Source organism: Bufo bufo, chromosome 3 (genome assembly GCF_905171765.1).
Source record: "Bufo bufo chromosome 3, aBufBuf1.1, whole genome shotgun sequence".
In the NCBI taxonomy this organism is placed as follows: domain Eukaryota; kingdom Metazoa; phylum Chordata; class Amphibia; order Anura; family Bufonidae; genus Bufo; species Bufo bufo.
The window spans coordinates 98,272,028-98,298,048 of NC_053391.1; the positions used below are offsets into that span (position 1 = coordinate 98,272,028).

Here is a 26,021-nt window from a genome sequence, read left to right on the forward strand (position 1 = left end):
TTCTACAATTGGTTATCCCTACAATATTCAGCGATTATAATATTCTGCGATTATAAAATTCTGCGATTATTTGGGCACCAGATAATACATTTCAGCTCTTTGCATTCAAACAAATATAAACTGTGCAATAGGGTTGAAACAATTTATCGAAAACTGCTGCAGTGTCTCTTAGTGCTTGAACATAATATGTGAAACAATCAATTGATTATTTGTGCACAATTAATAATGAAATACCTTAACCTATTATAACATAAATTAAATATAACTGTGAAAAAAGAAGTTGTGATTACTATATTTGTTCCCAATAATAATGGTCACTGATGTTTGTGTGACGATATAGGAAGTTACTTATGGGACGATATAAAAAGTTATTTGCGAATTTCAAGTATAGAGCCAGATGTAAGCCAGTCAATTCAATCACTTAGGAAGGCAGGTATCGATAGTAAGGCTGGCGTCTGGGGCGTCCCCCTCGCACAGCCTCTTACCTGTTCCTTCCGTTCACCGATCTCCGGGCTGTGTCTCTTTACAAGTGTCATGTACTCCTGCGATATTTCTGGTCTTTCGGTATGTCAATCCTCTATTACCGGCATTCAAACTTTCCGGCTATGTAGAACATAGACCTCGGCGTCTCACATGGGAGATGTTTGCAATCTTCGCCGAAGGATAGCAGCTGTGACGTGACGTCAGCCAGAATCAGGTAGTGATTTTGCTCTGGTTGAGATGTCGAGTAATCTTAAAGGGCCCAATGTCCTATATAGAATATCAATTGGAATATAAAGTATCGGCACTTTGTGGTGGTCTTAGGTGGGTAGTTGTAAATCCAAGAACGGCCACCTAAGACCACCACAAAGTGACGATACTTTATATTCCAATTGATATTCTATATAGGACATTGGGCCCTTTAAGATTACTCGACATCTCAACCAGAGCAAAATCACTACCTGATTCTGGCTGACGTCACGTCACAGCTGCTATCCTTCGGCGAAGATTGCAAACATCTCCCATGTGAGACGCCGAGGTCTATGTTCTACATAGCCGGAAAGTTCGAATGCCGGTAATAGAGGATTGACATACCGAAAGACCAGAAATATCGCAGGAGTACATGACACTTGTAAAGAGACACAGCCTGGAGATCGGTGAACGGAAGGAACAGGTAAGAGGCTGTGCGAGGGGGACGCCCCAGACGCCAGCCTTACTATCGATACCTGCCTTCCTAAGTGATTGAATTGACTGGCTTACATCTGGCTCTATACTTGAAATTCGCAAATAACTTTTTATATCGTCCCATAAGTAACTTCCTATATCGTCACACAAACATCAGTGACCATTATTATTGGGAACAAATATAGTAATCACAACTTCTTTTTTCAGTTATATTTAATTTATGTTATAATAGGTTAAAGGGACACTGACAGGCGAAATCAGCATATATAGTTAGATATATCACATTACAGGTCTTATAGAGTCTTTTAAAAGCATATAACTATCCCCCCTGTCCACCTTATAAAGAGCGAAATATAAAGTTTTATAACCTGCTTCTCCGTTCAGCAATCTGCCCAAGGGGCGGCGTTTCATGTGAAAATGCGCCCAGCCAGCCTTCCCAACTGCCGTTCTTAAGCCCCGCCCAGCTCATCATTATTCACTTCGCTGGGCGGGGCTAGAACTCTCCCCAGTCCCGATCCTGCGCAATTCAATCCTCCGGGCATCGTTCATGCCCAATCTTCTGCGCCTGTGCCCCGCCGTGCGACGCACTATAATTAACCCCTTATATGATGTGAGTGAGCAGCGCTCTGAAGCGCTGCTCTGAACAGTGCATGGCTGAGGCAGCTGCAGCCTCAGCCATGCACTGTTCAGAGCAGCGCTTCAGAGCGCTGCTCACTCACATCATATAAGGGGTTAATTATAGTGCGTCCGACGGCACGGCGGGGCGCAGAAGATTGGGCATGAACGATGCCCGGAGGATTGAATTGCGCAGGATCGGGACTGTGGAGAGTTCTAGCCCCGCCCAGCGAAGTGAATAATGATGAGCTGGGCGGGGCTTAAGAACGGCAGTTGGGAAGGCTGGCTGGGCGCATTTTCACATGAAACGCCGCCCCTTGGGCAGATTGCTGAACGGAGAAGCAGGTTATAAAACTTTATATTTCGCTCTTTATAAGGTGGACAGGGGGGATAGTTAGATGCTTTTAAAAGACTCTATAAGACCTGTAATGTGATATATCTAATTATATATGCTGATTTCGCCTGTTAGTGTCCCTTTAAGGTATTTCATTATTAATTGTGCACAAATAATCAATTGATTGTTTCACATATTATGTTCAAGCACTAAGAGACACTGCAGCAGTTTTCGATACATTGTTTCAACCCTATTGCACAGTTTATATTCATTTATATTAGTTTGAATGCAAAGAGCTGAAATTTATTATCTGGTGCCCAAATAATCGCAGAATTTTATAATCGCAAAATATTATAATCGCAGAATATTGTAGGGATAACCAATTGTAGAACTATAATTGTAGAAATATTGTAGGGGTAATATATGTTTTATTCTTTATTATATTTTATTAAAATAAATTTTAACTGTCAGATGGTGAGTGCCTGTTTTTAAATTTCAAAAATGCTCTTTTATTGGGATGATTAGGTGAATCATCAAAAAACAGAGCACCTTAACCATAATTTGGATTTGGGTGAGCCACGGTATACTTGCTTTATATTCAGATAAGAGATATGCTTACGGGTGCTCACATTGTCCTGACCACCTATAGTGTGAAAGCACGGCCACCACTACTTGATTTACCGTGGCTGTAACCCCTGGATATGAGCTGTGTAAAATGAATCAAGTCAGCAAAGGAGCCAATATGGGCAATCACAGTCCAAGGTGATACAACAGCGCTCACCTGCCCACAGTCTGGGAAGAACGGAGGTGCCTGGAACACGGCATGCTTGTGCGAATCCAAAAAGAAACGATAAAATCTAGCTTTCCAATAAAAACTACTGCGTATGTGCTTCAACCACAATCTTATTCATAGTATACAGGGTACCAGAAATATAACATGGCGCTGCCCTGGCCTAGGGTCCAAAAGATCAGCTATTCCTGGTACAGGTAAGAAGCAGCATGTAATACTTCACCGTACTCTAGAGAGGTCCTATTAGACAGCCTATGACTGCATGCACTTCTACCATACAGCTGCTTTACCACTGAAGTGCCCAGGCTGATTGCCTCGATCAGCAGATATGGATGGTCTCTGGTCCTGCAATGACCACTGTAACCTTGTAATGTGGGAGGACGTCTTATAATAATGTAAGCTGATTTTAAGCAGAGATAAATCATCAAAAAAATCCTAATGTATAAGTTTCTAAAATATATTTACCATAGAATAAATATATGTAACTAGAAAAGCTACAATTTCTGGGGAAATTGTGTGAAGTGTTCTTGCCTCCACCAGTAGTCTGCAGGTGGAGTGGGCGGAGTAACTGGGTGGAGTGGGCAGAGTAACTGGGTGGAGTGGGCAGAGTAACTGGGTGGAGTGGGCAGAGTAACTGGGTGGAGTGGGCAGAGTAACTGGGTGGAGTGGGCAGAGTAACTGGGTGGAGTGGGCAGAGTAACTGGGTGGAGTGGGCAGAGTAACTGGGTGGAGTGGGCAGAGTAACTGGGTGGAGTGGGCAGAGTAACTGGGTGGAGTGGGCAGAGTAACTGGGTGGAGTGGGCAGAGTAACTGGGTGGAGTGGGCAGAGTAACTGGGTGGAGTGGGCAGAGTAACTGGGTGGAGTGGGCAGAGTAACTGGGTGGAGTGGGCAGAGTAACTGGGTGGAGTGGGCAGAGTAACTGGGTGGAGTGGGCAGAGTAACTGGGTGGAGTGGGCAGAGTAACTGGGTGGAGTGGGCAGAGTAACTGGGTGGAGTGGGCAGAGTAACTGGGTGGAGTGGGCAGAGTAACTGGGTGGAGTGGGCAGAGTAACTGGGTGGAGTGGGCAGAGTAACTGGGTGGAGTGGGCGGAGTAACTGTGGAAAGGTTGGACTGGGCAGAGTAACTTTTTGGAGTGGGCAGAGTAACTGTGTGGAGTGTTTGAAGTGAGTAAAGATAGTAAACATTACACTAACCAATTGATTGATCAAATTAAAAAAGTGCACATGGCAAGCTTGACAGAGTGAGAAATGCATTTCAACTTTTATTTATTTATATAGCACATTTAATTTGCAATGTTGTTGCCCAAAGTGCTTCACAGTTACATTAAAACATACATTTATAGTAACATTAGCAGCAGATTTGTGTAGGTGGGTTTGAAAATGAGGGAGTGGAGGCAGTTTAGAAATCATGTCCTGATTTTTTGTCATTTTGATGGCTGCTCAAACACCTGGGTTCCTACAGCAACTCACTCTACAGCAAGGGCAGAGAAGAGCGGTTAAAAACAAAACTACTCCAACTTGCTGACTTCACTGGCGGTTGCCATCTTCAAACGGTTATAGTTTAACCCCTTCAACTCCGGGCCTGTTTTCACCTTCCTGCCCAGGCCATTTTTTGCAAATCTGAAATATGTCACTTTATGTGGGGATAACTTTAAAACGCTTTTACTTATCCAGGCCATTCTGAGATTGTTTTCTCGTCACATATCGTACTTCATGACAGTGGTAAAAATGAGTAAAAAATAAATAAAATTATTCATAAAAAAATACAAAATTTACCAAAAATTTGGATAAATTTGCAAATTTCCAAATTTCAATTTCTCTACTTTTATAATAGATAGTAGTACCTCCAAAAATACTTTAGATTCCCCATATGTCTACTTCATGTTTGGATCATTTTGAAAAAGACATTTTATTTTTTGGGGATGTTAGAAGGCTTAGAAGTTTGGAAGCAAATCTTGAAATTTTTCAGAAAATTTCCTAAACCCACTTATTAACCGCCTCAGGACCGCCGTACGCAGGATTGCGTCCTGGCGGCGGCCCTGCTATTTCCTGTGAACGCGCGCACACAGGCGCGCGCGTTCACAGGATCGGAAGGTAAGCGAGTGGATCTCCAGCCTGCCAGCGGCGATCGTTCGCTGGCAGGCTGGAGATGCGATTTTTTTAACCCCTAACAGGTATATTAGACGCTGTTTTGATAACAGCGTCTAATATACCTGCTACCTGGTCCTCTGGTGGTCCCTTTTGCTTGGATCGACCACCAGAGGACACAGGCAGCTCAGTAATAAGTATCACAAAACACCACTACACTACACCCCCCCCCCCCCCCCCCCGTCACTTATTAACCCCTTATTCACCCCTGATCACCCCATATAGACTCTCTGATCACCCCCCTGTCATTGATCACCCCCCTGTCAGGCTCCATTCAGACGTCCGTATGATTTTTACGGATCCACGAATACATGGATCGGATCCGCAAAACAGATACGGACGTCTGAATGGAGCCTTACAGGGGGGTGATCAATGACAGGGGGGTGATCACCCCATATAGACTCCCTGATCACCCCCCTGTCATTGATCACCCCCCTGTATGGCTCCATTCAGACGTCCATATGATTTTTACGGATCCACGGATACATGGATCGGATCCGCAAAACACATACGGACATCTGATTGGAGCCTTACAGGGGGGTGATCAATGACAGGGGGGTGATCATCCCATATAGACTCCCTGATCACCCCCCTGTCATTGATCACCCCCCTGTATGGCTCCATTCAGACGTCCGTATGATTTTTACGGATCCACGGATACATGGATCGGATCCGCAAAACACATACGGACATCTGAATGGAGCCTTACAGGGGGGTGATCAATGACAGGGGGGTGATCACCCCATATAGACTCCCTGATCACCCCCCTGTCATTGATCACCCCCCTGTAAGGCTCCATTCAGACATTTTTTTGGTCCAAGTTAGCGGAAATTTTTTATTTTATTTTTTTTCTTACAAAGTCTCATATTCCACTAACTTGTGTCAAAAAATAAAATCTCACATGAACTCACCATACCCCTCACGGAATCCAAATGCGTAAATTTTTTTAGACATTTATATTCCAGACTTCTTCTCACGCTTTAGGGCCCCTAAAATGCCAGGTCAGTATAAATACCCCACATGTGACCCCATTTCAGAACGTAGACACCCCAAGGTATTCGCTGAGGGGCATATTGAGTCCATGAAAGATTTAAATTTTTGTCCCAAGTTAGCGGAAAGGGAGACTTTGTGAGGAAAAAAAAATAAAAATCAATTTCCGCTAACTTGTGGCAAAAAAAAAATTAATTTCTATGAACTCGCCATGCCCCTCATTGAATACCTTGGGGTGTCTTCTTTCCAAAATGGGGTCACATGTGGGGTATTTATACTGCCCTGGCATTTTAGGGGCCCTAAAGCGTGCGAAGATCCAAATGTCTAAAAATGGCCTCCTAAAAGGAATGTGGGCCCCTTTGCGCATCTAGGCTGCAAAAAAGTGTCACACATGTGGTATTGCCGTACTCAGGAGAAGTTGGGGAATGTGTTTTGGGGTGTCATTTTACATATACCAATGCTGGGTGAGATAAATATCTTGGTCAAATGCCAACTTTGTATAAAAAAAATGGGAAAAGTTGTCTTTTGCCGAGATATTTATCTCACCCAGCATGGGTATATGTAAAATGACACCCCAAAACACATTGCCCAACTTCTCCCGAGTACGGCAATACCACATGTGTGACACTTTTTTGCAGCCTAAGTGGGCAAAGGGACCCACATTCCAAAGAGCACCTTTCGGATTTCACCGGCCATTTTTTACAGATTTTGATTTCAAACTACTTACCACACATTAGGGCCCCTAGAATGCCAGGGCAGTATAACTACCCCACAAGTTACCCCATTTTGGAAAGAAGACACCCCAAGGTATTTCGTGATGGGCATAGTGAGTTCATGGAAGTTTTTATTTTTTGTCACAAGTTAGTGGAATATGAGACTTTGTAAGTAAAAAAAAAAAAAATCCTCATTTTCCGCTAACTTGTGACAAAAAATAAAAAGTTCTATGAACTCACTATGCCCATCAGCGAATACCTTAGGGTGTCTACTTTCCGAAATGGGGTCATTTGTGGGGTTTTTGTACTGTCTGGGCATTGTAGAACCTCAGGAAACATGACAGGTGCTCAGAAAGTCAGAGCTGCTTCAAAAAGCGGAAATTCACATTTTGTAAACGCTATAACTTTTACCCAAACCATTTTTTTTTTACCCAAACATTTTTTTTTAATCAAAGACATGTAGAACAATACATTTTGAGAAAAATTTATATATGGATGTCGTTGTTTTTGCAAAATTTTACAACTGAAAGTGAAAAGTGTAATTTTTTTGAAAAAAAAATCGTTAAATTTCGATTAATAACAAAAAATTTAAAAATGTCAGCAGCAATGAAATACCACCAAATGAAAGCTCTATTAGTGAGAAGAAAAGGAGGTAAAATTCATTTGGGTGGTAAGTTGCATGACCGAGCAATAAACGGTGAAAGTAGTGTAGGTCAGAAGTGTAAAAAGTGGCCTGGTCATTAAGGGTGTTTAAGCACTGGGGGCTGAAGTGGTTGAGGACCAGTTCAGGTCTGAAGTCACTTTGTGAGGATTACATAATACAAACTACAAATTGGCGTGGTATTAAAAAGCAGGAAGTGCTCAACCCCATATGCAGTGGTGCATCTATACAGGAGGGGCAGATCCTGCACTTGTGGCCGGCTGCTAATGGCAATCCCCAGCAAAAATGCATACAATGGAGGATGCCTGCAGCGGACCACAAGTACCACGATGGACATCCTACACAGGATAGCAAATGTGTGGATGTGATAAACAGTAAAAATAATATAACAAAGACAGGTGCACTCTGCGGTCTTACTAACCCTCGTACTGGTGTAAAATTGAGAATTAGCCAACATATCCTGCTTGGAGGACATGTCTGAGCCCGAGCACCGCGCCAAGGTTTCTCAAGTAGCTCGTGACCTAACGCTAAAACTACCTGGGCCATATGGGCAATACCAGGAGCCAGTGGGCAAATTACAGGAGCGCAAGGTCTGACTCAAAGCAATCTCCCAGTAACATCCAGCATGTGACCATGCATACAATGGGAGGAGGCAGAGAGCTCTGAGCCCCACCCAAGACTGGTTGATATAGCCCGGGCCTCACATGTGCACCAGAATGCTGCCTGTGGATGGCAATAAAGGCACATTCAGACTAGGAGTTTCTACACCTCCAAAAAATTCTAAATACAAACAGAGCTCGGGCTCAGACATGTCCTCCAAGCAGGAAATGTTGGCTAATTCTCAATTTTACACCAGTACGAAGGTTAGTAAGACCACAGAGTGCACCTGTTTTTGTTATATTATTTTTACATAATAGAACCCACCTAAAAATGACCCCATTTCAGAAACTACCCCCCCCCCCCCTTAAGGACCTAGGACGTACCGGTACGCCCTATTTCCCGAGTCCTTAAGGACCGAGGACGTACCGGTACGTCCTGACTTAAAATCGGAACTCCGGCGCCGCAGGGGTTAATCGGAACGGGATTTCGGCTGAAATCATTCAGCCGGCATCCCGTAACAATGCAGGGGGGGGTCATTTGACCCCCCCGTATCGGCGATCGCAGAAAACCGCAGGTCAATTCAGACCTGCGGTTTTCTGCGTTTCCGGTCCATTCGGGTGTCCTGTGACCCGATGAACCGGAAAAAGACTGCGATCGGTGGCGTAATTATACACCACCTATCGCAGTCCGAGGATTTGGAGAGGCGGTGCTGGCCCTGGTGCTGAATGCCGCTGTCCAGGGTGCTGATTGGTGCAGGGGAGAGAGGCGCGAGATTCAAACTTCCTGCGCTCCTCTCTCCCCTCCTCTTCCTGTCCAGCACCCTGACCGTGCAGCATCGTCCAGCACCAGCTCCTGTGTCCCCCTAATCGGAATCCATCACCCTCCTGCACCCATCGCCACCCAGGTAGGTTAGGGTCAGTGAGGGAGAGGCACCGTTAGGCAGGGAAAGAAGGGAAAAGTAAGTTAGAAAAAAAAAAAAAAAGTACTTTTATTCCAAACTTCCAAACTTCCATCTAACCCTAACCCAGACCCCTCCTGCCACTTGCCCCCCCCCCCCCCCCCCACCAGCCACTTCCCCCCCCCCCCCCACCTGCCTCCCCCCCCCACCCACCCCCCACCAGCCCCCCCCACCCCCCACTCACCACCACTTTTTTTTTTCTGCGTGCGCTGACTGGCCGGCACTTTTTAGCGTCCGTCCACTGTTAGCGCATCGCCCGCCCCACCACCCCACCGACCGCTGATCAGCGTTGTACCGCTGATCAGCAAGTTTTAACTTTTTTTTTTTTTCTAACACTTGCCCATTTTTTTGCCTGGACTTTTTAGTACGCGAACACCCGTTGCCCCCACACACACGCACATATAATAAAGTTTGCCACACACGCACACCTACACGCACACCCATGGCCCGCCGGATGTTCTCGGCCGAGGAGGCATACGCCCAGATTGCCTCCGACTCTGAGAGCCCCAGTGAGGATGAGGATGACCCCACATTCCTTTTATCATCCGCATCCTCCTCATCATCATCTGATGACGATGAGCCACCAAGGCGGCGGAGACGCCGCCAGGCGGAGCCAGGGGCCCCACATGCTAGGGATCCTGTGGCCCACCCTAGTACGAGCCGCCCTGGGGTTCGTACTGGTTTCCCGGCCCACCAAATAAGTCCACCGGAGCCCCCTGCCGATGAACTTAGCAGGTGTCCCCCAGTGGACTTTGAGCCTGAGATTCCGGATTTTGCTGGCAATCCTGGAATCCAGATTCCCACAGTGGGGTTTACTGAAATAGACTATTTTAGGTTTTTTTTCAGTAACTCACTGGTGAATTTGATGGTGGAGCAGACGAATCTGTACGCCCAACAGTTCGTCGCTCAAAACCCAGGCTCAGTTTTGGCTAGACCCGGTGGCTGGACGCCGGTCAGTGCAGCCGAAATGAGGACATTTTGGGGCCTCGTGCTGCATATGGGTCTAGTCCAAAAACCCAGTGTCAGGCAATACTGGAGTGGGGACGTCCTATACCAGACCCCACTGTACAGTATGGTCATGATACGTCACCGGTTTGAGGCCATCCGGAAATGTCTGCATTATTCCGATAATGCAGCATGTCCCCCCCGAAGTGATCCTGCCTATGACCGGCTGTATAAGATACGGCCGGTCATCGATCACTTTGGGGCCACATTTCAGCAGGCCTACGTACCTGGAAGGGAGGTCGCGGTTGATGAGTCTCTCGTTGCGTTCAAGGGGAGACTCAGTTTCCGCCAATACATTCCCACAAAGCGGGCGAGGTATGGCGTGAAGCTATACAAAATTTGTGAGAGTGCCTCAGGGTACACTTACAAATTTCGTGTGTACGAGGGGCGAGATTCCCGTATTGAACCCCCAGAATGTCCCCCCACTCTGGGTGTTAGCGGGAAACTCGTGTGGGACCTTATGTACCCACTGCTGGATAATGGTTACCACTTGTACGTGGATAACTTTTATACCAGCATTCCCTTGTTCAGGTCCCTTGCCGCCAGATCCACGTTCGCTTGTGGGACCGTGCGGAAAAATCAACGCGGCCTCCCTGCCTACCCCCTCCAGGTACCTATCCCCAGGGGTGAGACCCGTGCCCTTACCAGTGGAAACCTGTTGCTGGTCAGGTATAAGGACAAGAGGGATGTCCTTATGCTGTCCACAATCCACGGTAACGGCACCACCCCTGTCCCTGTGCGAGGTACCGCGGCAACGGTCCTCAAGCCCGATTGTATCGTCGACTACAATCGGTATATGGGAGGAGTTGATCTCTCTGATCAAGTCCTCACGCCATATAACGCCATGCGCAAAACCCGGGCATGGTACAAAAAAGTTGCGGTCTACTTGGTACAGGTTGCCATGTACAACTCTTTTGTACTATCCCGAAGCGCTGGCAGCACAGGGACATTCCTCCAGTTCTATGAGGCAGTCCTCAAAGACCTGATCTTTTCGGACCGGGAAAGAGCAGGCCGGAGTACCTCGGGAATTGGAGGCGCCCGGATCGTCCCTGGCCAACACTTTCCAGGTGTGGTCCCCCATACTGGAAAGAAGGGACGAACCCAAAAAAAGTGCAGAGTGTGTCACAAGAGGGGGATACGGAAGGACACCACTACTCAATGTGACACTTGCCCCGATCATCCGGGCCTCTGCATTATCAATTGCTTCAGGGAGTATCACACTTCCATGGAGTACTAAATTTTTATAATCCTCAACAGTCCACTAGAGAACATAAAACACTATGGCTCTCAGACTTTGGAGACACGGAAACAATTTTTCTTTCCCCAAAAAATATTAGTTTTAGAGCAGGCATCCTCAAACTGCGGCCCTCCAGATGTTGTAAAACTATAACTCCCAGCATGCCCAGACAACCTACAGCCATCAGCAGGGCATGGTGGGAATTGTAGTTTTACAATATCTGGAGGGCCGCAGTTTTAGGATGCCTGCTTAGTGTCTCCAAAGTCTGAGAGCCATACATATTGGGCATCGTCGCGTGCGTAAAAGTCGTCGCTATAAAAATAACTTTTGACCAAACGCCTCGGATGAACGGTGTTAAAAATATAAAATAAAAACTGTGCCAAAACACCAATTTTTGGGCAAAATTTCAATTTGAATCCATTTTGCCGGTAATAAAGCAAGGGTTAACAGCCAAACAAAACTAAATATTTATTGCCCCGATTCTGTAGTTTGCAGAAACACCCCATATGTGGTCGTAAATGGTTATATAGCCGCACGGCAGGGCATAGAACGAAGGGAACTCCATATGGTTTCTGGAAGGCAGATTTTGATGGACAGTTTTTTTTTTGACACCATGTCCCATTAGAAGCCCCCCCTGATGTAGCCTAGACTAGAAACTCCAAAAAAGTGACCCCATCTAAGAAACTACACCCCTCAAGGTATTCAAAAGTTACTTTACAAACTATGTTAACCCTTTAGGTGTTCCACAAAACCAAATAGTGAATGTAGAAACAATTTTAGAATTACATTTTTTTGTTACATTGCCTCAAAAAAGACTAATATAGAGCAACCAAAAATCAAATTTACCCCAAAAATAGTCCCAAAACAACAACCACCTTATCCCGTAGTTTCCTAGATGGGGTCACTTTTATGGAGTTTCTACTCTAGGGGTGCATCAGGGGGCTTGAAAGGGTACATGGTGTCAATAAACCAGTCCAGCAAAATCTGCCTTCCAAAAATGACGTTCCCCTTCTTCTATGTCCTGCCGTTTAGCCAAATAGTAGTTTACGACCACATATGGGGTGTTTTTGCAAACTACAGAATCAGGGCAACCCATTTTGAGTGTTGTTTGGCAGTTAACCCTTGTTTTACTCCTGGAAAAAATTGATTATATTGGAAAATTTTCCAAAAAATAGAAATTTCAAAATTGTTTCTCCATCTGCCATTAACTCTTGTGGAACACCTAAAGGGTTAACAAAGTTTGTAAACCCAGTTTTGAATACCTTGAGGGGTGTACTTTCTTAGATGGAGTCACTTTTTTGAAATTTCTATTCTAGGGGTGCAACAGGGGGCTTCAAATGGGACATGGTATAAACAAAACCAGTCCTACCAAATCTGCCTTCCAAAACCCATATGGTGTTCCCCTCCTTCTATGTGCTACCGTTCGGCCAAACAGTAGTTTACGACCACATATGGGGTGTTTTTGCAAACTACAGAATCAGGGCAACCCATTTTGAGTGTTGTTTGGCAGTTAACCCTTGTTTTACTCCTGGAAAAAATTGATTATATTGGAAAATTTTCCAAAAAATAGAAATTTCAAAATTGTTTCTCCATCTGCCATTAACTCTTGTGGAACACCTAAAGGGTTAACAAAGTTTGTAAACCCAGTTTTGAATACCTTGAGGGGTGTACTTTCTTAGATGGAGTCACTTTTTTGAAATTTCTATTCTAGGGGTGCAACAGGGGGCTTCAAATGGGACATGGTATAAACAAAACCAGTCCTGCCAAATCTGCCTTCCAAAACCCATATGGTGTTCCCCTCCTTCTATGTGCTACCGTTCGGCCAAACAGTAGTTTACGACCACATATGGGGTGTTTTTGCAAACTACAGAATCAGGGCAACCCATTTTGAGTGTTGTTTGGCAGTTAACCCTTGTTTTACTCCTGGAAAAAATTGATTATATTGGAAAATTTTCCAAAAAATATAAATTTCAAAATTGTTTCTCCATCTGCCATTAACTCTTGTGGAACACCTAAAGGGTTAACAAAGTTTGAAAAAACAGTTTTGAATACCTTGAGGGGTGTAGTTTCTAGAATGGGGTCATTTTTGGAAGGTTTCTATTATCTAAGCCTCACAATATGACTTCAAACCTGAACTGGTCCATAAAAAGTGGGATTTTGAAGATTTCTGAAAATTTCAAAATTTGCTTCTAAACTTCTAAGCCTTGTAACATCCCCAAAAAATAAAATATCATTCCCAAAACAATTCAAGCATGAAGTAGACATATGGGGAATGTAAAGTCATCACAATTTTTGGGGGTATTACTATGTATTACAGAGGTAGAGAAACTGAAAATTTGAAATTTGCTAATTTTTCAAAATTTACGGTAAAAATTGTATTTTTTTATGCAAAAAAATTAACTTTTTTGACCCAATTTTAGCAGTGTCATGAAGTACAATATGTGACGAAAAAACAATCTCAGAACGGCCTGGGTAAGTCAAAGCGTTTTAAAGTTATGAGCACTTAAAGTGACACTGGTCAGATTTGCAAAAAATGGCCTGGTCCTTAAGGTGAAAATGAGCCCGGTCCTTAAGGGGTTAAGGTATACAAAACTGATTTTACAAACTTTGTTAACCCTTTAGGTGTTCCACAAGAATTAATGGAAAATGGCAGATTTTACATTTTACTCCATTTTTTCCAGTAGCAAAGCAAGGGTTAACAGCCAAATAAAACTCAATATTTATTACCCTTATTCTGCGGTTTACAGAAACACCCCATATGTGGTAATAAACTGCTGTACGGGCACACAGCAGGGCGCAGTAGGAAAGGAACGCCATATGGTTTTTGGAAGGCAAATTTAGCTGAACTGGTTTTTAGATGCCATGTCCCATTTGAAACCCCCCTGATGCACCCCTACAGTAGAAACTCAAAAAAAGTGACCACATTTTGGAAACTATGGGATAAGGTACCAGTTTTATTGGTACTATTTTGAGGTACATATGATTTTTAATTGCTCTATATTAAATTTTTTGTGAGGGAAGGTAACCAAAAAATTTATGTTTTGGCACCGTTTTTATTTTTACAGCGTTTACCTGAGGGATTAGGTCATGTGACTTTTTTATAGAGCAGATCGTTACGCACGTGGCAATTCCTAATATGTCTATAGTCGTGGCCAAAAGTTTTGAGAATGACACAAATATTAGTTTTCACAAAGTTTGCTGCTAAACTGCTTTTAGATCTTTGTTTCAGTTGTTTCTGTGATGTAGTGAAATATAATTACACGCACTTCATACGTCTCAAAGGCTTTTATCGACAATTACATGACATTTATGCAAAGAGTCAGTATTTGCAGTGTTGGCCCTTCTTTTTCAGGACCTCTGCAATTCGACTGGGCATGCTCTCAATCAACTTCTGGGCCAATTCCTGACTGATAGCAACCCATTCTTTCATAATCACTTCTTGGAGTTTGTCAGAATTAGTGGGTTTTTGTTTGTCCACCCGCCTCTTGAGGATTGACCACAAGTTCTCAATGGGATTAAGATCTGGGGAGTTTCCAGGCCATGGACACAAAATGTCAACGTGACTCGCACCACCTCAGAGGAGATGGAGGTCAAGAAGGCCTCCTATTCAGTCCGTTTAGTGCCAGAGATATTTTTGCTTATTTATTATAAAACGTCATGCCAACCTCTAAACTGAGTAATTTACTAAATCCTGTGTAAAAATAATCAATGTTGGCTATGTAAATGATGACGGACAGAGCACCTGCCCACCGTACATCCCCCATAGTAAAGCCAAAAGAGATAAATGATGTTTTCTAGACTCATTTTGGAACATGCTGCTTCTTCAATAACAGAAAACTGTGTCTGCAGGACAGAGATACGGGTTCCCAATGGGTAATGGATTAGAAACAAAGAGGCGGCACAATTGTGATGACCTACTGCTTTCGAGGAAGTCCCTATTCTTGTAATGAGGTCTATTCTTAAACTTGCTGAACGGGTGTTTTGCTTTAAAGCATGGACTCTCTGCTCAGCAAGCATAGCTGCCGGATCAGCCTATTGACTATTGGATCTCTGTGCCGAGCAATTAGGCTGCAGAAAGCTAAAATCCATACTGTACACATTAGCTCCATACGTCTCAGAGTTGACAGCCGCTTCTCTTACCTTCTGAGGTGCTCATGCTCTTTCAGGAACAGCTCCGTTCTCCTGTTGTTAACGCCAGAGCCTGTTTTGTAAGATCTGTAAAAGCAGAAAACATGCACATAATTTACTTCAACAGCTCTACTGACATCCAGCATGTGAAGTATTTAAAGGGGTTTTCCAAGACTTAAATACTGATGAACTATTGACTGGATAGGTCATCAGTATCTGATGAGAGGGGGTCCAACACCAGGGACCTCCGCCGATCAGTCGTTTGAAAAGGCAGCGGCGTTCGCAGTAGTCCTGCGGCTTTTTCCAACTTTCTTTAGGCCAGTGACAACACGTTCATCAGTCACATGACCTAAGCGCAGCTCTGCCCCATAGAAGTGAATAGGGTTGAGCTGTGATACCAAACACAGTCACTATAAAACATACTGTGCTGGGCTTAGTGAGGAGGGAGAAGGCAGCTGCACTTACAGGAGTGTCAGTGCCTTTTTTAAACAGCTGATCGGCGGGGGTCCCGAGTGTCGGACCCCACCGATCAGATACTGATGACCTATCCAGAGGATAGGGGGTCTGACTCCCGGCACCCCCGCCGATCAGCTGTTTGAAGCAGCTGTGGTGCTCAAAAGAGCTCACTTTTCGTAGGCCAGTGACATTATGCACATTGGTCATATGACCTAAGTGCAGCTCAGTTGCTCAAGTGAATGGGCCTGAGCTGCAATACCAAGCAAAGCCACTATGCAATATACTGCGCTGTGCCTGGTAAGCGATGACGAAGCCACAGTGATCACCATGGCCTCCTTAAACAGCTGATCATCAGGGGTCCCGGGAGTAAGACCACCACCAATTAGATATTGATCACCTATCTTGAGGATAGGCCATCAATGTCAAAATGTTAGACAACCCCTTTGATACTGGTTGTTCTGGGTATAGCACCGTATGTCGACACATCGGGGGTCATTTATGACCAAATATACGGCACTTTTTAGAGTATATTTGGCATAGATTTTTCCGCAAAGGTGATTTGAGTCAAAACCTGCAACTTATTCCCCTTACATGCCACGCACGGCAGTTCTAAAAAAGGAGGCGTGATGGTCGAGGGAAAGAGGACAGGTAGGCCCGTCTCATTCATCATTTTTTAAACCAGTTTTTGGCGTAGCAAATGATCTAAATTTACGTCAGCAAGGGAGCTGGTGTAGATTTAAGGCTGTTGTACATAACTTAGGCCCATCAAGCTCCAGAGCAGGGTTATTAAGACTGGAGTCTAAAACACTGGTCTTAATAAATTACCCCAATTGCCTGTCCTAGTATTTCGGTCAGGATTTACTCCGCTTTTTACCCTGCCACCCTGCTTCAAATCATAAAAACTATAGCCTACTCTCAGATGGGACTGCAGAAACAGCCTGACAGGTTCAACTTAAATTATGGGGTTGTGTAGTGTGGAGCAATGTAAGCAATGAAGGAGCAGCAGCACTTGCCTGTTCAGCAGGGACCCTCGCAATTTGATATTTATCACCTATCTGGGGGCACTGCCATTAATCCTAGAGGCTCAGCTCTCTCTGCAACTGCTGCACCCCTGCACTTTGATTGACAGGGCCAGGCAGTGTAAAAGTCATCATGCTTGTCTGGCTCTGTCAATCAAAGTGCAGAGGGCACAGCAGTTGTAGAGAGAGCTGAGCCTCTAGGAGTAACAGCAATGTCCCCATTGCTCCTAGAGGCTCATTTGATTTTTATTTATTTTTTGTTTTTACTGTAAGAGCAGTATGGAACTCTCTGCCTGAGGAGGTGGTGATGGTGAACTCACTAAAAGAGTTCAAGAGGGGCCTGGATGTATTTCTGGGGTGTAATAATATTACAGGTTATAGTTATTCGATTTCTGGAGATGGGTTGTTGGATCCAGGGAGTTATTCCGATTGCCTGGAGTCGAGAAGTAATTTTTTCCCCCTAAAATGAGGAAAATTGGCTTCTCAGTTTTTTTTGCCTTCCTCTGGATCAACTTGAAGGATAACAGGCCGAACGTGATGGACAGATGTCTTTTTTTCAGCCTTACAAACTATGAGGCACTTTTGTTAAGACCGGCCGGTCTTAAAGGTATTCTGTCACCTCTTTTTACCCTATAGAGATGAGGACTTGCACGGCTAGATCGCCGCTAGCATGTCCGCAATATAACTGTCCCATATCTCTGAGTGGTTTTATTGAGTGTAAAAAATGATTTTATATATATGTAAATCAGCCTGGTAAGGAGCCTAAGGGGCCGTACTGGAGCCCAGCACCGCCTGTAACCAGCAATCTCCTCCTTGCTCACAAAGTCAGGTCGCCGTAATCTTGCGATGCAAGAGCTCGCGCATGCGCAGTGCCGGAATAGCGTTCCTTCCCTGTGCGGACCTTTTTTTTATGAAACAGGCGTAGAAAATGGTAAATGAGACGGGCCTACCAACCTGTCCCCTTCCCTGCTCGCGCCACGCCCACAATTTTAGATCTGACATGAACGGAGAGTATTGCAGATTTAGGTGTATTTCAGATTAATAAATGACCCCCCCTATGTTACTATCCTGAGGATAGGTCATCAATATAAATTGCTGCACAACCCCTTTAAAGGGTCATAGATGGAGCAGACACAGAAGTTCCTTGCCCGATTTAGTGTAAAACAGAAAGCAATAGTCTGCAGATGTAGTAAAAGAGAAAGCTGCTGAAAATGTTCAAGACCAAGATCTACGAAATTCCCTTTAATGTAATGCAGTGAAACCTCATTTAGACCAACTTCCAAAACTGCTGAGAAAAAGAATCTTCGAGAAGGTTGGTCCTCTCAAAGAAGAGCCCAATACAGAATAAGGAATTAAAAATCCATTACAGAAAAATCTCATTTAGACCAACCTAGCCTTTTGGAAAGATTTCTATATACTTGGATAAACTCATGAAAATAAAATGAGCACTGGAACTGTAGTAAATAGAAATATCATTCCTCTTTAGATTACTTTTATGGCTCTTTTCTTATATTGCAATATTTTCACTACAACTACAAAACTGTCAACTATACAACCCTTACCACATAGGTCTAAAAATAATAATCCCATAAACTACAGAGGCTTCCAGTGATGCTCCTCTGCTGAGTAGTGCTGCACAGTAACCATGAGAGAAATAACACGGGAATGTGCTGCAATATCAGAGCCATAAACCTTTAAAGGAAAGCAGCACTCAGCACGGACCACTCAAGCCATCTGCTGAGAGTCTCTAACATCATTTGTGACTTACTCAATATCCTTCCGCACTGATCCCAAGAGGTCTTCTCTTTCTCGAATTGCTTGGAAATTAGCTTTTGTTTTGTGGAATTCATGTGTGTAATCCTGTAAAACAGCATTCTCATCTATTAATAAATCTGCTGTATAATGACCTAAAGGGGTTTTCCGGGATTTTAATATTGATGACCTATCTTCATGATAGGTCATCCACGTCAGAAACCCGCACCGATCAGTTGGATGAAGGGAAGGCCGAGCTCTATGCGTTGTTTGTTTACCTGCTTGGGACAGCTCTGTAGTATTCAAGAGTATAGGAACGAGCCGTCCCATAGAAGTGAATGGGACAGTTTGTAAGTACACCTGCTCATCGCTGCGCTGTCGACAGCGAGCAGGTAAACAAACAAGAGAAGGCTCGGCTCGCATGGAGTGCGGCCTTCCCTTCAACCAGCTGATTGGCAGGGGTGCCGGGTGTCAGACTCCCGCCGATCTGATATTGATGACCGATCCGGAGGATAGATCATCAATATTAAAATCCTGGAAAACCCCTTTAAGAGCAAGTGAACAAACACGCAGATTAAGGCCACATGCACATGGCTGTTGCCGTTTTGTGATCTGCAAAATACAGATACCGGCCATGTGCATCCTGCAAATGCCTATTCTTGTCCGCAAAACGGACAACAATGGTACATGTAGTATAATTTTCGGAACTGCCGCACGGATGCGGAGAGCACACAGATAAAATCTGTGTGCTGTCCACATTTTTTGCAACCCAATACAAATGAACAGGTCTGCATGGGATCAGCAAAAAATGCTGACCCAAAATACGGTCATGTGCATGAAATGAAAAACAAATCATAACTAGGAAGCAAAGCATTTTGCTAAAAACTAACATAAAGGCATTTTTTTAATCATTCCCATCATTATTTTGTTTGGAAGGAAGAGAGTTACCAGATTCAAACTGATCTCTCTACAGTAATGGAAAGCCTGTGAACTATACAACATTTCTAGAGTGTAATGGAAGGAGCATAAAGGGGTTGATGACTTATCCTCAGGGAGATTTTAGAGCAAAATCCACCAGAAAACTGATGCATTTTCAATAGTTAGTTTGCCCCCATGTGAGCACTTCAAAAATCTTCATTTTAGCAAACCTCTGTGATGTCACTGGGACATCATGAGACTGCTGGAAACCTTTTACATGCACACATCTTCTTTATGTGTCCACCTGCGTCGTCTATTAGAGCTCATGCACACGGACGTGTTTTGTGGTCCGCAAAACACGGATCACGGCTGTGTGCATGCCACCATTTATTTTTTTACTTCTGTAGAAACGTCCTATCCTTGTACACAAAAAGGATATGAATAGGACACGTTCTATTTTTTTGCAGGGCCGCAGAATGGACGTGCGGATGAGGACACCATATGGTTGGTGAGCTGTCCGCATCTTTGGCGGCCCAAATGAAATGACTGGGTCCAGATCCGATTCTGAAAAAAATACGGATCGGATGCAGACTGAAGCTACAGTGGTGTGCATGAGCCCTTACCTGCTTTGGGCAGCAGCCTCATACTGAACTGGATACTGCTGGCACATGTCCAGCCAATATCCCTCAGACTCATGATAACATCTGACCAAGCTAATGAAAAAGGTATAATTTTACAACACACATAGCTGGTTTTACACTTTGCATGGAAATTTTCTTTAAAAAAGACCTTTCACCACTCCCGACATGCCTGTTTTAATAGCTTCATGGATTTCCTATGTAATAACAGTTCTTTAGCATCTATTCTTTTGACTCTATGTTGTTCTATTCCTTTATTATTTCTACTAGAATTTATGAATGAATTGCTAGCAGTCTGCAGTAAGGGTACGGAGGGGAGGTAACCAGTTGGAGGTGTGTACCTGCACAGACTCACTCTATCCAATCAGTGCTGCCATTTTCAGACTGTGCAGGTACACACCCACAACTGGTTACCTCCCCTCTGTACCCTTACTGCAGACTGCTAGCAATTCATTCATAAATTCTAGTAGAAATAATAAAAGGAATGGCACAACATACAGACATAAGAATAGATGCTCCAGAATAGTTATTACATGGGGAATGTATGAAGCTATTAAAACAGGCATGTCAGGGGAGGTGAGAGGTTCTCTTTAAAGCTCACTTGGTTGATTCTGTATCTCCTATGTATTTCTATGGAGAGGCAGACAAATGCTGGTCTTAGATCCATACAACGCCTTCCACTGCGGCTGTACTCAAGAGGAACATTGGTTTCCCTTTCAAGTGATCACTGGACTCAGAGGTCAGACACACACAGATGCAACATTAAACTATTTGTCTAGGTCTAGGATTAGGGGAAAAAAAGGGCTGTTTTCTTCCAAAAACAGCACCACGCCTGTCCAAAGGTTGTGTGGTATAGCAGCAGAGATGAGATACCAGACAAAACCCATGGACAAGTGTGATACGGTTTTTGGAAGAAAACTGTGGTGTTTTTCTAATCCAGACAAAATGCAAACCACAGTTACCAGCATATTACGTAACCTACCTGTAATATATCTCGGTGTCTCTGCAATGTGTGCATTAGTGCTGCGTTTATTGATGTCACCCCAGCCGTACTGCTGTACTCAGCCATTTTGTCATTCACGCCAGTAAGCTACAAAATATTCAAAGACAAAAGAAATCATAAGTCAGTAACAATTAGTAAATCAGTTGATATGAATAGTCTCCCCTGTCCCCCATACACATCTATCGTTACGGATGCCGAAAGTTTTGTATTTAGACATTGAATCAAGTGAAGGAAAGAATGGGAAGAAGCAAGAAAAACAAGGGAAAAAAAAGAATTTAAAGAAAAGGTGGAGTGGAGAAAAGGGGATAAAGCGAGAGAAAGTCACCAAAGCCCCATTAAACACTTACAGTGGAATCCATAAATTTTGTGGAGTTTACCCGGAGGGGTTGTATGTGTGAATGCAAACATCTGCAATATCTGTACTGGACTTTACTCAGACTTTTTCTCCTCAGAGCCCTAGTACTACCTCCGGGTTTTGTCCGCGTGAGCTCATGTGTGAAAACAGCAGCAAATGTTCCAGAAAATCACAGTGGGCCATGCCTAAATTTACCACCCCTTGCCTGAGGATCTGGAAAATTTCCCCTGTAGTGAGAACACACCCGACATGGAACATCTCCGGGTAAAAGTCCAACTTGGTAAATCTCCAGACCTATTCCAGAGTTTAGGTGTGAAAGCAACTCAAGAGAACAAAATCTATTCCTGTCCTGGCAGCTCTATAGCAGTGGTGGCGGCCCTCTCTGTGAGCACCCGCATCCTGGAAAAGTAGATTTTTTTGTGCTTAAATGTAAAACCCTTTTCTCGCTGAGTTCATTGGGGGACACAGAAAACCATGGGTATAGATGCTGCCACTAGGAGGTGACACTAAGCAAAAGAAAAAAAAGTTTTAGCTCCTCCCCTCAGTTATACCCCTCCTGCAGACACAGAGCTAATCAGTTTGTTGAAAAGCAGTAGGAGCAGTCAGGAGAAGCCAACAGAAAACAATAAAAAGTAAGAAAGGCGAAGATGGGTCATCATCAAGAACCAGAAGGACCCATCTAGGAGAACCAGCAATGTACATACTGGGTGGGAGTTGTGTTCCCCAATGAACTCAGCGAGAAAAGGATTTTACAGGTAAGCACAAAAAATCAAATGTTTTCGCTCGTATCACTGAGGGACACAGAAGACCATGGGACCTTAAAGAGCAGTACCATGGGGGGGGGGGGGAACAGAACGACACACCAGGAATACCGATTGGAAGAAGACGAACTGAAAATGGCGTCTGGATATTAAGGGCCAAAGAACTGCAGATGTGACAAAACTTGTCCCATGGGGAAAGAACGAAGCATGCCCGAAGGCAAAGGCCCCACACACCATACCGGACTGCCAGAAGAGAAGAACACTCCAGCGAGACCACGACGAACAAGTCAGGGCTAGATAACCTGGAGGTCAAGCATGAGAATTGATCACAAGAAAAAATAATTGAGGGAGTGAGAAGAAACCCAAAGAGAACAGGGCAGTGGAACCGACCCAAAACTGACAAAAAAATTGGGGAGTAACCTGGTAGGAAAAGAGTGTCCTCCGGGATCAAAAACGTCCCCTTCTGTCATGGTCTTACCTGCTTGCTGCTCTCCTTCGTTTGACATGTGCTGGCGGCCATCTTGGGTCCTGGGTTTCTTGTAGCCTTCCACCCTGCGGCTCCTCCTTCCCCTGGGAGGAGCTGGATGCCTAGCTCATATATATAGGAGGTCTGTGGCTTCAGTTCCTTGCTTGGTCCTCTTGTGTTCACATGCTTCTAAGACTGCTGCTGCTTCTGGTTCCTGATCCTGGCTTCGTCTGACTACCCTGCTGGTTCCTGATCCTGGCTTCGTCTGACTACCCTGCTGGTTCCTGATCCTGGCTTCGTCTGACTACCCTGCTGGTTCCTGATCCTGGCTTCGTCTGACTACCCTTCTGGTTCCTGACCTCTGGCTTCGCAAAGACTCTGCTCGGTTTCACCATCCGTTTGGACTTTTGCTTTACAGCTTTATTTTCAATAAAGCCTTCTTATTTTCACTTATCTCTTGTTGTACGTCTGGTTCATGGTTCCGTGACATTAGGACCAAGCCATGAATTCTGACGGTACAGGGCCATCCTCGCTACCCACGCTGGTTGCCAGACTTGATCAGCAGGATCACCTGTTGGGTCGGTTCGCTGTGGCGTTGCAAACCCTGCTTGAACGCACGGCTCATTTCGCTCCCGTTGCCGATGGGTCGGTTGTCGCTCCTGGGCTCGCTCCTACTGCCGCTCCGGTTGTTGCGCCAGAGTCTACCCCGACACCTGTTGTTGCGCCTGCGGTGTTTCGGGGTATGATCGGTTCTGCCCCTCTTCCACAGCGCTTTGGGGGAGAGCCAACTCAGTGCCGAGGTTTCCTTAACCAGGTGGGCATTTATTTCGAGTTGCTGCCACATGCCTTTCCTACTGAGAGATCAAAGGTGGGCTTCTTGATCTCGCTGCTCTCGGACAAGGCCTTGGCCTGGGCCAGCCCTTTATGGGAGAACAACAATCCGGTGGTTGCCGAGTTTTCCGGTTTTGTTGCTTCTCTTCGGAAGGTATTCGATGTGCCGGCTCGTGCTGCCTCTGCTGCGAAGCTCCTTATGTCCATCAGACAGGGTTCACGATCCGTAGCTGAATACGCCATTGAGTTTCGTACCCTGGCAGCAGAGGTGGGCTGGAATAATGAGGCTCTGGTCGCTGCTTTCTCTCATGGTCTCTCGGATGCCTTGAAGGATGAGGTTGCAGCTAAGGACCTACCAGTTGAGCTCGAGTCTCTTATTTCTTTCCTGATTTTGATTGACACCAGACTCAGGGAGAGACCTTCCTTTAAGGAGAACCTGCGGAGGTCTTCTAACAGATTGGTGCCTACGTTTGCTGTCCCACCCGTGCCTCCCTCTCCTCCCACGCCTCCTGGGGATGACTTGTCTGGGGGTGAACCCATGCAGCTGGGGTTTGCTCGCCTGTCCGAGGGGGAGAGGGCACTCCGAAGACGCGAGGGCCGATGCATGTACTGTGGTCTCGGTGGGCATTTTCGGTTGGCATGTCCGAACCGTCCGGGAAACGCTCGTACCCTGAGATCCTGTCGGGGGCAGATCTTGGGTGGAGTCTCCTCGTCCCCGGTTTCCCGTGTTGACAAACCACTGATCACTGTTGTCCTCTCCTGGGTCGGGGGCTCGGTGACGACCCAGGCGTTGGTGGACTCTGGTGCTGGTGGTTTGTTCATTGATAGTGTGTTCGCTGCCGCCAATTCCATTCCTCTGCAGGCTCGAGGTTCCCCACTGGCTCTTGAGGCGATAGACGGCAGACCCCTTCTGCCGCCACACGTGACTCATGAGACCCTTCCAGTGGGGATAGCCATTGGTGCCGTTCACAGAGAGTCGGTCTGCCTCCAGGTTATTTCGTCTCCACACTACTCGGTGGTCTTGGGGTACCCCTGGCTCCAGAAGCATAATCCGACTTTCGATTGGAGATCGGTCGAGATCCTCTCGTGGTCACCGCAGTGTGGGGCTAGTTGCATCCATGGGTCTGTCAAGTTGCTGTGTACTTCCTCGGACTCTCTGTTGCCTCCTGAATACGAGGAGTACCGGGATGTATTCGATAAGGTGCGCGCGGTTGCCCTACCTCCGCACCGCCCATACGATTGTGCCATAGAGTTACAATCTGGTGCCGTTCCTCCTCGTGGCAAAGTCTATCCACTGTCGGTAGCGGAGAATGAGGCCATGGAGGAGTACGTGAGGGAGGCGCTTTCACGCGGACACATTCGCAAATCTTCGTCCCCGGCAGGGGCTGGATTTTTCTTTGTGAAAAAGAAGGGCGGTGAGTTGAGGCCTTGCATCGATTACAGGGGTCTCAATCGCATCACGATCAAGAACGCTTACCCGATACCCTTGATTTCCGAGCTGTTCGATCGCCTTAAAGGGGCCACGGTCTTTACCAAACTCGACCTGAGGGCGGCATATAACCTGGTAAGGATCAAGGCGGGCGATGAGTGGAAGACCGCGTTTAACACCAGGACCGGTCATTACGAATCCTTGGTTATGCCCTTTGGGTTGTGCAATGCGCCCGCAGTCTTTCAGGAATTCATCAACGATGTTTTCCGTGACCTGTTGCAGCAGTGTGTGGTAGTCTATTTGGATGACATCTTGGTATATTCTGAATCCATGGAGGCCCACATTCTGGATGTCAGACGAGTGTTGCAACGGTTACGAGAGAACAAGCTGTTCGGTAAGCTTGAGAAATGCGAATTTCACCGATCCCAGGTAACCTTCTTAGGTTACATCATTTCCGCTGAGGGGTTCTCCATGGATCCTGAGAAGGTTTCGGCTGTCTTACAGTGGCCCCAGCCCAGTGGTCTTCGTTCCCTGCAGCGCTTTTTGGGCTTCGCCAATTATTATCGGAAGTTCATCAGGGACTTTTCCATGCTGGCCAAGCCTCTCACGGATCTGACCAGGAAGGGCAGTAATTCCCAGGTCTGGCCGCTCGAGGCCATCCGAGCTTTTGAGGCCCTAAAGTCTGCCTTTGTGTCGGCTCCGATTCTGTCGCATCCCAACCCTGGGTTGCCCTTTGTCCTCGAGGTGGACGCGTCTGAGACGGGAGTAGGCGCCCTTCTGTCTCAGCGTAGAACAGCAGAGGGTCCTCTGCTTCCTTGTGGGTTTTACTCCCGGAAACTGTCTTCCGCGGAGTGCAACTATCAGATTGGTGACAGGGAGTTATTGGCCATCGTGCAGGCCCTTAAAGAATGGAGGCACTTGCTCGAGGGTTCGGTGGTTCCGGTTCTCATCCTGACGGACCACAAGAATCTGACCTACCTTTCTGAGGCCAAGAGATTGACACCACGTCAGGCCAGATGGGCTCTGTTCTTGTCACGTTTTAATTACGT

The 26,021-nt window shown here is 45.5% G+C and overlaps 1 protein-coding gene across 2 annotated transcripts in view; it reads right to left on the reverse strand.

Annotated features, from left to right (window-relative positions):
* Positions 1–26,021, reverse strand: part of GOSR1 (golgi SNAP receptor complex member 1) — a 135,852-nt gene that overhangs the window by 89,183 nt on the left and 20,648 nt on the right. For both annotated transcript variants that reach the window (XM_040423388.1, XM_040423387.1), the window contains exons 4-6: positions 21,110–21,217; positions 18,588–18,679; positions 15,357–15,431 (exon numbers count right to left, since the gene is read on the reverse strand). In XM_040423388.1, coding sequence (XP_040279322.1) covers positions 15,357–15,431; positions 18,588–18,679; positions 21,110–21,217 — 275 coding nt within the window. The remainder of the gene's footprint in view (positions 1–15,356; positions 15,432–18,587; positions 18,680–21,109; positions 21,218–26,021) is intronic.